We start from the raw sequence: 13,838 nt of genomic DNA on the forward strand, positions 1-13,838 counted from the left end.
AGACATTTCAGGTTGTTCATATTTGTTCAGGTTATTCACATTTTATTGTTACAGGATAGTTTGTAAATGTAAATATTTTCATAATTTAATGTTATTTTTTGCACTAAAGCGAAGAAAAAAATGTGAAGTTCTCAATTCAAGATTTTTTGCTTAATTCAAGATTTTTTTTGCAAAATTTAAGATTTTTTTTTTTGCTTAATTAAAGATTTTTTTTTTTTTTTTTTTTTTGCTTAATTCAAGATTTTTATTTTTTGCTTAATTCAAGATTTTTTTTTTTTTTTGCTTAATTCAACATTTTTTCCCTTATTTCAAGCTAATCTTTTTTTTTTTTTTTTTTTGCTTAATTCAATTCAAGACTGTGGAATTTTGGACTTTGCAAAAACATCCCAGGGGCCGGATCGGAACCTTTGGCGGGCCGCATTTGGCCCCCGGACCGCATGTTTGACACCCCTGCAGCAGAGGAACAGTCAGTGTGGAGCGGAAATGGGTGGGGTTACCTGTACCTGGAGGTGGAGTGTATAAGGCAGTGCACATGCGCAGCGCACACACACCTGCAGAACAGTCAGAGGAGGACCTGCTCTTCTATAGTCTAGGATGAAGTCTGCAGGACCTGTCCTTCTTCTTCTTCTTCTTCCTTCCTCCGTTCACGCGGGGCTGCTGAGAAGACCCCCCTGTCCACAGGTGTGCGGGTCTGCCCAGTGCCCCCTGCCCCCCCAGGGATGCTTCTACGGCCTGGTGAAGGACGGCTGCGGCTGCTGCGTGGTGTGCGCGGCCGGGGAGGGGGAGGACTGCGGGGGGTCCGGTGGGTCCGGTGGGGGTCCGTCCTGCGGAGAGGGGCTGCGGTGCGAGGGAAGAGGCCGCAGCGCGTGCGTGTGCGCGTCCCACGGGCCGGTGTGCGGCAGTGACGGAAGGACGTACCCGAGCATCTGCCGCCTGACTGCCGAGAACCGGAGGGCCGAGATGGAGGGGACCCCCCCGGTCATCCTCATCCAGAGGGGGGCCTGTGACTCTGGTAAGGTGGTCATTCCAAGAGATGGATGTGAACTGAAGCCTGTCACAGAGTGGGCACTGCAGTGGACAGCTGGTTTTTTTTATTTATTTATTTATTTATTTAACCCTTTCATGCATGAATTATAAGCACCTTAATCAAGATTTTTTTCCTGAGTACACTGTAAAAAATGACTGTAGAATTAGCACCAAAACGTTGTAAAATTGCAACATAAAAAACTGTAAGTGACAATACAATGCAAAGTTTTTTATATGAAAAGATTTTTGTGTTAATGATTGAATCAAATATAGCTGTAGTTTTTACAGGAAGAGTATGTGAACAAAACCAGATTTGTATGTAGAAGTGATGTATTTCTATTGTTTTTAGAAAATAAAACTGTAAATTGAAAAACAATGTGGTGCTGTTTAAACTGCAAGACCATAATGTTGAAATAACGGCATATTTGCTTTTTTATATATATAAAAAAGTTATTTAAAAAAGTAAACATTTAACAATGTAACATTTTAAATTTGTAAATTAATGGGTTGGTAGAGTTGGTAGAGCAGCTCGTCCAATAACCAAAGGGTTGGTGGTTCCAATCCTGGCTCCGACTGTCCATATGTCCAAGTGTCCATGGAAGACACTGAACCCTAAACTGTTCCCAGTTGGACCTGGTGGCTTTGGAAAGTGCTTTGGACACCATGAAGGTGGAGAAAATGTGCTAAATAAGTGCAGTCCATTTACCAGTTAAATCCAGGGTTAAATCTACATGTTTAAAATGTTAAATCTACATGTTACTCCGTAAATATGTTTACAGTTGGATGTGTTTTTTACAGTATTGTTCTGGAAACCACAGCTGCCAGTTTTTTTTCCATAAAAACAACAGGATTTTTTTTACAGTGCGTTTTTATTCTCCTTTAGGCATGAAAAACAACAATACAATTTAATTTTTTTTATAAACCTACTTTTCTTAGAGTTAGAAAACTGTCCACTCAGCTGTATATCCTGCGTTTAATTTTAGACGCAAAGAAACATATATTTACTGATATACTGTGTGAAAACTATCAAAATAATTTTTAATGCTGCTAATCTGATGTTTTGTCACATTTGAACATACTCTAATACTAGTTATTCCTCGCTTCATGGAGATAATATGCAAAAAAATAACTTTTTCTTAAAAAAAAAAAAAAAAAAAATGTTAATTACCGTCTAATAACAATTAGCAGTTTTTTTACACTGAAACATGTCACTGCAGATCAGGTTTATCAAGAACAGCAAAGTTACAGTAATGGTCTGAATGTCAGTGTTTGGAATAATGCATGAGCGTCCACTGTGTTGGCTGATATGGAACTAAAACAACAAAATCCATGAATATACAAGAGAATACTTTTGAACAGCTGTCCAGTGTAGTGACCACTATGCATGAAAGGGTTAAAAAAAATAATAATAATAAAGTGGACAGCTATTCTGCAGCTGTTCTCTTGTATATTCATGGGTTTTGTTGTTTTAGTTCCATATCAGCCAAAACAGTGCACACTCATGTACCATCCCATAATATACTGCAATGCATACCATTACTGTAACTTTGCTGTTCTTGATAAACCTGATCTGCAGTAACATGTTTCTGTGTAAATCGGTTGCTTGTTATTGTTATTAGACTGCAATTAACAGTTTGTTTGTTTGTTTGGGTTTTTTTTAAACAAAAAGGTTTTTTGTTTTTTTTTTTGCGTATGACATCTCCATGAAGTGAGTACTGACTAGTATTAGTGGATGTTAAAATGTGAGAAAACATCATATTAGCAGTATTAAAAATGTTTTTATTTTATAGTTTTCACACAGGATATCAGTAAATATATATTTCTTTGCTTCAAAAATTAAACGCATGGTGTCCAGCTGAGTGGAACGCAGAAAAAAAAAAATAGGTTCATAAGAAAATTTTCAATCGCATTTTTTTTTTTCATGCCTAAAGAGGAATAACAACACTCAGGAAACAAAATCTTGACTAAGGTTCTCATAATTCATGCATGAAAGGGTTAATGAAAATATAAATAAGAAAACAACTGATCAGACAACTTGATTTAGTCTGGATGAATTTAGTCTTACCTGACCACTAATAGGCTTTTGTCATTTAATTAATGGGCTAGTAATAATAATAATAATAATAATAATAATGATAATAATAATAATTAGATAAGAAAACTTCTTATTGGCATTTATAATGTAAGAACACTGGGCAGTATCCAGCTTTCTTGTATCCCTTTTTACACTCACTTTGTCATTAAAAATAGAATAAATACAAATTTAAAAATGGCTCTTAGTCTCTTTTGCGCTGTTATGATCATGTGCATGCATTACATTTCCACTTCATTGTATTAAAACTTAAATATCTGCGCGTTTATCAAACGGGTGTAGTTACTTTGCAGATTACTGTAATATTTTATGCATAAAATCGACAGTACTCTGCATACATTTGAATAAACTACAGGCATATTTCTTCTGGGATTTCTTACAACCAGCTGAGGCATTAAAATGCTATGCGCTGTACATGTTAAAATAATGATCACTTGATGAAATATATAGTATGTTAACATGACGGCAGCGTTTCTGCATATGAAAGGCATTTAGTTTTTATCATCATATGTACTTTCGCTTGTATTTGCACTGTATTTTCACAATGATAGCTTATTATTTTCACATTGCAATCCGTATTATCACTTCTTTGTCCTGACATTTTTGTGTGCAGACTTCAGACAGCACATTAAAGTACATACTGTGCATAGAGAGTAATATTTCATGTAAGCAACAGACTAGTGGTGACTTGATTTGCCAGGGGGTAAGAGGAGAAAATCTCTCAGATTCACATTTGCTGGTGACGTTACCTTAAGCAGTTCCATAGCCACGCTGCTGTGAGCAAACAGGATTAACCGAATGATGTAGAACTATTGTGCTTTTTAACCATCCCCTGGACACAGAAAGGTTGAAAATATGATCAGATACCTTTAATGGGACTAAATAAAACACTGCTGAAGACTCGTCATTAGCTGTGAACTTCGATTCAACCTCGAGGAGATAATGAGGCAGTCTGGACTGTGTAGACTGTTACGTTGGATAAAAAAAAAAAAGATATACATGTGAAATATGTGCATTTTCATAGAGAGCTTGATGTATGAGCCTCCAGTAATCTGCATATTCATGCTCAGAAGAGAAACAAGAAAACCTGCAGATACAAATCTCCAGCGATTATTCCTAAATTCTCCTGAGGGTACGCCCAGCCATACTCCTGTGCAAATTCATCCTTTTCATTTTCTCTCCCTGTCCTATCTGTTTTCATAATGGGGCTGCAGTTTCTTTTGATAGCCACCCACAAAGTAGAAAAATGCACTCACTCTCCTGCTGCTTTCGTAGACAGACAGGTAGTCATACAATCTGCGGGAGGGGTCATAAAATATATAAAAGGATGAGGAAAATGGAAATGGAAAATCCCCTTTTGGAGATATTTTTATATGGGGTCTGGTCACTAGTCAAGCAGCAGTAGTCTTTAGTTAAAAGAACTCTAAAAGTTTACAGCACCTGCAGATAAAGTAGGAAAGACTAATGCTGCGTTCCAGGCCGTTTTTTAACCCGTAAGTCAGTGGTTTCCAACCTTTTTTGTTGGGATGCACCGATACCACTTTTTTCCAGACCAAGTACAAATACTTACATTTGAGTACTTCCCAATACCGAGTACCGATACGAGTACTTAATAATCCCATTCCAGTTGTTAGTTCCTTTTGTAAATGTGCTTTATTGTTGTTGTCATTAGTCTGACTGGAACAAAGTACTGCTACTGACATTTAATGTGTTGGAATGAGCGTTTCTCAATTAATCCACCAGGGGGCGCCGCTCTGAATTAACCATACTGGACAAATACCACGAAGAAGAGTAAAGTTTTTTGAGAAGAAGAAGAAGAAAGTCAGTAATAACAAACATGGAGATGACAGAGGCAACACTAATGTGATACTAATATTGCAGCGTTTTATTTTATCACCGTCATTTATTTTGAAAAATCTCCACACTCTTCACACTCCCCACACATTATTCCTCCTCCTCGTACCTGCTGCACTGAACTGTGAAAGTCAAACGGCCGTAAGTGGTATCGGTGCAGTTGTATCGGATATCTTTACGAGTACATACACTGAGTATCGGAGCCGATGCTGATACTCATATCGGTATCGTGCTTCCCTACTTTTTTGGTTCATGACCCCATTTTAACATTGCTGATTTCTGGCGACCCCAGACATTCAAAACAGAGACTTTTTTTTTTTTTTTGCTAAAATGGCAAGACACTTCACCCTCCTTGCCTCCAGTGCTACTCACACTGGTGTGTGAATGCATATGACTGTTTGGTGGTGGTCACAGGGGCCGTAGGTGGAAATTGGCAGCCACGCTTCTGTCAGTCTGCCCCAGGGCAACTGTGGATACAGACGTACAGTCTACTCTCATACCGCCAACTTCCGTTCACGGCCAAATTGGCGGCATAGCAAAAATGGCGTTACAACGTGCATGTCTTTACTATATGATGTCTATGCTGCCTCCGTTAACCCGTTCTAATTGCGTTTCTAAATAAATCTTGATTCTGTTATGTTGTAAGGGATCATTTAAAGTGGGGAAACATTTTAAGCATTATTATACCGTGTCGGGAAATGACACCCCATCATCTTGAGGCTTTGGCTTAATCCCACGTCCTCTTCCCGACATCCTGACCTACTGAGTGTTCTGCGATAAATGAACGGTGGCCGTTCCGTAGACCTACTCGTAGCTTGTCGCGATCAGCGTCTGGCGCGTTTGTTTCAGTGCATTGTTAAAATTTATGTGAACTCGATGGCAATCACGCTGGCGGTATAACGGTCGGGAAATCAATGGTATAAGTGTTGTTTGTGCATGGAACTGGGCTGGCGGATGGCGATAGGCGGAAATGGCGGTAGCTAATGGAATAATACATTGGGGATTTTTGTGCAATGGTTTTGGTCGGCGGTGAGCGAAAATGGCGGTATAACGGCGGGCGGTTTAACGAGAGTAGACTGTAGTTTACCACCACCAGAGGGAGAATGTGAGAGTGAATGAATAATGGGTCAATAATGTAAAGTGCTTTGAGTGACCAAAAAAGCACCATATAAATCGAATCCATTATTATTATTGTGTGTATGTGTGTATGTTTGGATAGATAAAATGCAACACAAAATACAAAAGAAAGACTTTCTAAAACATGAAAAAAATAAGATACACCCTCAAAGGCATCCTACACAATTTTAGCAAGACTCGGAACCCCTTTTTTGAATACTATGACAGTTTACAGGTGATGCTGAACAGAGACGATTAATAACAGAGTACCTCCTTTTTTCCCTCTTTTATTTTCTTTTTCCTCCATTGTTCTTCTTATCTATGGTTTCAATTATGTCAGCACCTAAATTTTGAAAGTAGGGGTGTCCCGATCCGATCTACAGATCAGATGGTAGAGTGGGTCGTCCAGTAACCGAAGGGTTGGCGGTTCGTATCCCGCTCTGTCCTAGTCAGTCCGTTGTGTCCTTGGGCAAGACACTTCACCCTCCTTGCCTCCAGTGCTACTCACACTGGTGTATGAATGCATATGACTGTTTGGTGGTGGTCAGAGGGGGCCGTAGGTGGAAATTGGCAGCCACGCTTCTGTCAGTCTGCCCCAGGACAACTGTGGATACAGATGTAGTTTACCACCACCAGAGGGAGAATGTGAGAGTGAATGAATAATGGGTCAATAATGTAAAGTGCTTTGAGTGACCAAAAAAAGCAATATATAAATCTAATCCATTATTATTATTATTATTATTATTATTATTATTATTATTATTATTATTATTATTATTATTATTTTCCTTGGTCAGGATATTGGGCTTGGGCAAAATTGCATATACAGGGGTGGGGAAATATGTATACAGCAATTAAGTTTAGATGAGTATGTTTTTTGTGTTTTCTAATACTTTGTAAAATCTCCTTCAATTCAATTAAAGTTATTTAAAAAAATTTAAAAAATAAAAAATAAAAAAAAATGTAAGGGGGAGGGCCAAGGGGTGAGCTGGGATTGGGCCTCAGAATGACACTCTTCTGTTTTGTTTGTTTTTTTTCTGAGGTGATGACAGGCAGGACTACAGACAGATCCTCAGTACAAAGTAGGTGAAGGCTTCGTGTAAAAAACCATAAGTGTAGAAGGACAACCGTGTTCACCTGAGTTGTCACATGTGAGTATGAGTAAGCAGTAGTTCTGAAGACTCAAACTGCCTTAGTAGCACTCATCTGACAATACGACAAAAAAAAAAAAAAAAAAAAACAGAAAACCGTGAAATGAAAGGTGAAAGGGAGTCAGAATAGGGTCTGTGTGAGTTCTTAAAAAATCTAAAACCTGACCTTAATCTGAATTTTATTTATTTTGCAGAAGGAGCTTACCTCATTTCATTGGTGCAGCTGTTCAGACTTTACAGTTTGATCTGACCCAAATTTGCAGATGTCTTTGGTCAACAAGTGGATAACAGTGTGGACAAAACAGGATTTTCTTTTGGTTCTGCCTTCGGGGGTTGTCTCTGTGGTGGGATGGTGGTGTGGTGGTTACCGTTTATTTCACAGCTAGAAGGTTGTGTGTTTGATTCCCAGTTGGGTCAGACCTTTGTTTTTTAACCCTTTCATGCACAAATTATGAGAACCTTAGTCAATATTTTTTTTCTTGAGTGTTTTTGTTCCTCTTTAGACATGAAAAAAACAATGCAATTGATTTTTTTTTTTTTTTTTTTTTTTTTTTATGAACATATTTTCATGGAGTAACAAAAATGTCCATTCAGCTGGACACCATGCATTTAAGTTTTGAAGCAAAGAATTATTATTATTATTATTATTATTATTATTATTATTATTATTATTATTATTATTATTATTATTATTTTAAAATCATCATCAGAAAGTGTTATACTGTGTGAAAACTATGAAATAAAAGCATTTTTAATGCCACTAATTGCTAAATTGCTACTGTTTTCTCACATTTTATCATACTCTAATATTAGTTATTACTCACTTCATGGAGATAATATACTCCTGAGACCCAGGAAATGGACAGTTTTAGCTTTTTTACATTAAAAAATTGTCTTGATTGGAAACTGCATAATGCAGCTGTTTTTTCAGATACATTTTTAAAACTATTTTTATTGATTGATTGATTTATTTAATGGAATGACCTTTGTAATGGACAGCATTTTTAAAGTAAAACTGTCCAACGTTTGTCCCCTACAGAGGACAAAATGCATTGCTGGGTCTCAGGAGGATATACAAACAAACAAACAAACAAACAAAAGTTTGTTAATTACAGTCTAATAACAATTAGCAAGTGATTTACACTAAAACATGTTACTGTGGATCAGGTTTATCAAGAACAGCAAAGTCACAGTAATTGTATGAATTGTAGTGTTTTGGATGATGCATAAGAGTCCTGATATGGAACTAAAACAACAAAACCCATGAATAAACAATAGAACAGCTGTAGAATAACTGTCCACTGGAGTGACCACTATGCATGAAAGGGTTAAATTTGCCAGTTCTCTGCATGCCGTACAGGTTTCTGCCAGTATTAAAATCAGGTGCATATGGGTTAGGTCTCATGTCAGTTCCTTTTACCACAGTACTGATGAAGATCTGGAGTTGGTCCCCCTTCAGTGGCAGCTCATTTCTCCTAATGTGTGTTTTAGGATAGGAAAAATTCAGAGACTGAGCTTTGCTACAGAGATAGTAAAGTGATTAAACTTAACTTTTTGTCACTATACAGCAGACTATGGTACTGATTGCTCCTAATGTGTGCTATGTGCTAATGCTAAGTTATGTATGTATGTTAGAATGGGTAAAATACAACACAAAATACAAAATAAAGACTTTCTAAAACATGAAAAAAAATAAGATACACCCTGAAAGGCACCCTGCACAATTTTAGCAAGACTCAGAACCCCTTTTCTGATTACTATGACAGTTTACAGGTGATGCTGAACAGAGACGATTAATAACAGAGTAGAGGCAACCCCCAGCTTTTTCTTTTTTTTTTTTCTCTTTTCTTTGTTCTCCCTTGTTTCTCTTATCTATGGTTTCAATTATGTCAGCACCTAAACTTTGAAAGTAACGTGAAATATTATCTCAAGACATGTATGTTCTTATTTGGCATCTCTCATGGTTAAGCTGACCACATGCACTGTACAACCACACATGGAAGATTTGCATTTGAGGCCTGAATTGAGGGCTGGGATGTGATGGGGTGGGCACGGGAAGGGAATGAAAATCTTGAGTGTTATAATTAAAATATTGCAGCGCTTCTATACAGTTCTATACTTTATATATGTCTATTGCTAATGTATGCTGCAAAGAAATGTACATAAGTAATGGAAAACCCAGTAAAAATAGTTAAAATAAAATACAAATTAAACTGAGTTAACTTTTAACCCTGTAAATTGAACCGTTTTTCAGATCCTGCACAGTTTCGAAACACTGTGACTTTCGGACAAATCCGGAAATTTCACAAAGCTCTAGTCACACTGCAAAATCCAAATCTTACCAAGTGTATTTTTCTCATTTCTACTCAAAATATCTCATCACACTTAAAAGAAGACATAATCACCTAAAGCAGGGGTGTCCAAACTTTTTTTAAAGAGGGCCAGATCTGATAATGTGGAGATTGCCAGGGGCCAGTGGTCCCTTCGGACGTTTTTTAAACAGTAAAAATTACATATAAATGTGCTGTTTTACAATAATTTTATTTTCATTGTCACAATATAATTTTTTTAAATGGCAATGTAACCAAATCTAAGCCACTCAGGTGTGAACAAATTAAAAAAAACCAAACCAAAACAAAACAATTCTGCCTTCCTTTCACATCTGGAGTCAGATAACATAGAACAAACTGTATGGAGTATCTTAAACTTCCAAGAAGTTGATAAAAATCTTAACCCCACATTCATTTTAAACGTGACTTATATGAGTAATCATTACTCATATATTACTCAGTAATGTAAAGTCTGTGAACGTTTAAGATGAAAACATATGACTCTTACTCTTGTCTTTCACAAAATCATTCAGAAAGTAATATTTGTGTCACATCTACAAGTACATAACACCAGCAGTTAGAGGCAACTAACCTGGCAACTTGGTAGCCTGCCTTGGTGGTGAATTCACTGAACTCCCAGGTTCACATGAAGAGTCACTGTTGTGAGTTTAAAGCAGCTTGAATTTGCGTCACTTTTTCGGAACGCTCACTCCCTTGTAGCTTGTCGTATGCCTTAGCATGTTTTGTCTGCTAGTGTGTCTTTACATTGAATTCCTTAAACAAGGCAACAGTCTCTCGACAAATTAGGCAAACACAATCACCTCGATTTTCAGTGAAAAAAAATTGTAATTCCCATCTCTCCTGGAAGCGGCGGCCCTCACTGTCAACTTTCCTTTTTTTTTTTTTTTTATTTACAGGAGCCATGGTTAGAAATTAGCGAAAATGGTTCACGGCGAGGTCACAGAGCCAGATAGAGTTAGAGTGGTGCTGCCACCATAAGGTGAAAGGAGAAACTGCATTTTGAACCTTTTATGATTCATGTACCCTGTTCAACAGTCCAAGCGGGCCATAAATAATACATTATAAAACCGAAGCTGTGGGCCGTATAAATCTGACCGCGGGCCGTGATTGGCCCCCGGGCCGGACTTTGGACATGCCTGACCTAAAGAGTAACTTTTCAGTGAGATATAAGAACTGATTTTTAGACAATAGATCTAGAAAATCTTATTTCAAGAAATCTTACCAATCTTACCAGTCTTACCATCTTACCAATTTTCACTTGTTCCATTGGCAGATTTTTTTTTTTTTTTTTTTGCTTAATTCAAGATTTTTATTTTTTTTTTTTTTTTGCTTAATTCAAGCAAAAAAAAAAAAATCTACCAATGGAACAAGTTTTGTTGAGTTGGTTATTTTATTATGGAGGTCTATGGGGATTGACTCGTTTTTGAAGCTGCCCCCCAGTGGACATTTGTTTTATTGCAGATTTTAATACTTAGCATTAGTTTCACTTTTCAGCCACTTGATCATGATTTAGCCCCTTTAGACATTTAACAAAATATAACACATAACAATAACAAATTATTAAAAAAAACTGTCCTCTAAAAATGTGTTGACTTGAAACATTGTCTCCCACAAAATATTCAAAATCATTAAAATATACAACATCTCTGAATATGAGTTTGGAACTATATATGTTTTTGTTTTTTTGGCACTTTAACACATTAATGTGCATTAATCTGATATATTTTCTACGTTTTAGCACTCCTTATGCATATTTTTGTTAAGAATCTGTGTCCTTTGTAACCACACCAAAACAATATTAGTGTTTCAGTTTACATCGGCGTATTAAAAAATATCCTCCGTCTAAACCAAATCAAAGCACAAACCAGCCATCATGCACTAACAATAGATTTGTCCAGGAATTAAATGATAACAGTTAAAATTCTCTTTTAGAATCGTTGCTGCCTGTGGATAATCCACTTCAATATAAACAGTTCTGACAGCAGTGACTTTCTGCTAAACTGCTTATAGCATTTTCTCGGGATTATCCGGACTAACACGGATTTTGTACTTTTTATTTTTTTTTACTTAGTTTTTATTACATATTCTTCTTTTTTTTTTAGTACAATACTATGTATACATTTAAATACAGTTCTTTTCCTTTTTCACAGCTGTATGTGTATTCCCGAAAACCTCTACAGGCAACATAGGATGGAAATTAAAGAAAACAACAACAATCCCAGCAAACAAATAATGTCCACTTCCAAAAATAAGGCTGTTTGTATAAATCTTAGTCAGAGTCAGGATGACAACACCTTGATAAACAACATGGAGTTTTGCATCACCAATAAATATTATTGCAGCAACAAAGGTAACATTGGTGCCCATCTTTTAGTAAAGGTGGTTTTCTGAAGCCTTAGTAAGAATGTGATCTGCTCCATTTGGTAAATATCCCAAACTTTTTTAATCTATGTATTGTATTAGGGAGGTTCTGGTTTCATCCAGCTGATGGTTATAGACTTTAAGGCAGCGGTGAATTATATATTCATGAGGTATTTATCTGCCTTTCTATCCAGACCTTCGGGTATTACTCCCAATACTGCCACTGTGAAGGTTTGTGGGATGTTCATTCATTCATTCATTCATTCATTTGTTTGTTTATTTTGAGCATTTATAGTATACAAGCATATTCAAAATCCCCCCCCCCAAAAAAATCATTCATTTATACTCGAAAAGGAGTGGGAAGAAGAAAAATTTATTTAATCCCACCTCCATTCTCATCATCAAATAACTGAACATAATAATGTTTTAAATATTCACTCCTGTCCTTCGACTTCAAGCCAGAACAATGAACAAAATGGAACAAAATAGGCCTATACCAAATTAGAATTAACTCATGTGACAGTATTTACAGTGCATAACCAAAATGTGTGTAAGAAAAATAGAAACAAAATACATTCCTGGTGGTGTTACCACAGGTAACAGTTAACCGTCAGTTTACATGATAATAATTACATACCAACAATGGTAAAGACAAAAAACTACAATACCACAAGTGGTAAAGAACAGCAATAATTACAGACCAACAATGGTAAGAAAAAAAAAACAAAAAAAAACTTCAACAGCACTAATGGTAAAGAGCAGCACATACCAGCGATGGTAAGAACAACAGCAGATGGTAAAGGACAACACAGACCAACTAGATGAGGAACAACAAGCACACATTAACATTTAAGACAGAGTATTTATGGAACATCAGTTTTAAGACCCTCCATCTTTATACTGGGACCAGACCATATTTTTGTATAACAGTTTAAATCGGTGGATATTTTGGCATTGCTTGTGTTGGATGGCCAGACTGTTCCAAAGTTTCACTCCACATACAGACACGCAAAAGTGTTTACGAGTGGTTCAAAATTTGGGTAATACGAAATCTCCAAAACCTCTCAAATTATGAGTACTCTCCCGAATTGTGAAGTTCATTTGAAAAACCTCCCTCTAAAACACACTTAAATTAGTATAAAGCCAAAATATGTGGATGGGAATTAGGGATGCAAATTATCGATTAATCCATTAATCATTAGTTGGTTGACCTTATGGATCGATTAATTGATAAGCAGCAACTTTTCTGAGAACCTGAATTTCTCTTTGGATAGGGTCTATAAGAATAAAAGTTAATTATTGTTTATATACTTCATGAAAAAAGCATGTCATATTTCTTAATGATTGATTTATTGAACCATCGGATACAGAACAGGCAATGACATTTTGTCGGCTTCCTGATAAAACCTGCGATGTAACTTTTGCCAAATTTTACAGGAGAAACAAAGATGTGGACAGATGTAGACAGGTGTGGATAGGTGTGGATAGGGCAGGGGTGTCAAACTCGTTTTAGTTCAGGGGCCACATTCAGCTAAATTTGATCTGCAGTGGGCCAAACTAGTAAAATAATAATAATATATAAATAATGTCAACTCCAAACTTTCCTGTATGTTTACGAGCGAAAAAAGTAAATTTACATTATGAAAAGGTTTACATCTACAAACTGTCCTTTCAAACAATGTGAATATCATGAACAAACTGAAAAAAATAAGTGTAATTTTAACAATAATCTGCCTCAGTTTATCATTTACACATGTACATTAGAACTGACAGATCACAGTGGATCTACAAACACACAAAACATTTAATAACAGACAGAATATTGTTAAAATTGTACTTATTTCTCTTAAGACATTTCAGGTTGTTCATATTTGTTCAGGTTATTCA

The 13,838-nt window shown here is 36.4% G+C and overlaps 1 protein-coding gene across 1 annotated transcript in view; it reads left to right on the plus strand.

Moving 5' to 3' along the window:
- Positions 1 to 895: 895 nt before the first annotated feature.
- Positions 896 to 13,838, plus strand: part of htra4 (HtrA serine peptidase 4) — a 59,470-nt gene continuing 46,527 nt past the window's right edge. Inside the window, exon 1 of the mRNA XM_030142531.1 lies at positions 896 to 1,012. Within this exon, the coding sequence (XP_029998391.1) occupies positions 961 to 1,012 (52 nt within the window). The 5' untranslated portion in view covers positions 896 to 960. The remainder of the gene's footprint in view (positions 1,013 to 13,838) is intronic.

The sequence above is a fragment of the Sphaeramia orbicularis genome, chromosome 9 (assembly GCF_902148855.1).
Source record: "Sphaeramia orbicularis chromosome 9, fSphaOr1.1, whole genome shotgun sequence".
Lineage (NCBI taxonomy): Eukaryota > Metazoa > Chordata > Actinopteri > Kurtiformes > Apogonidae > Sphaeramia > Sphaeramia orbicularis.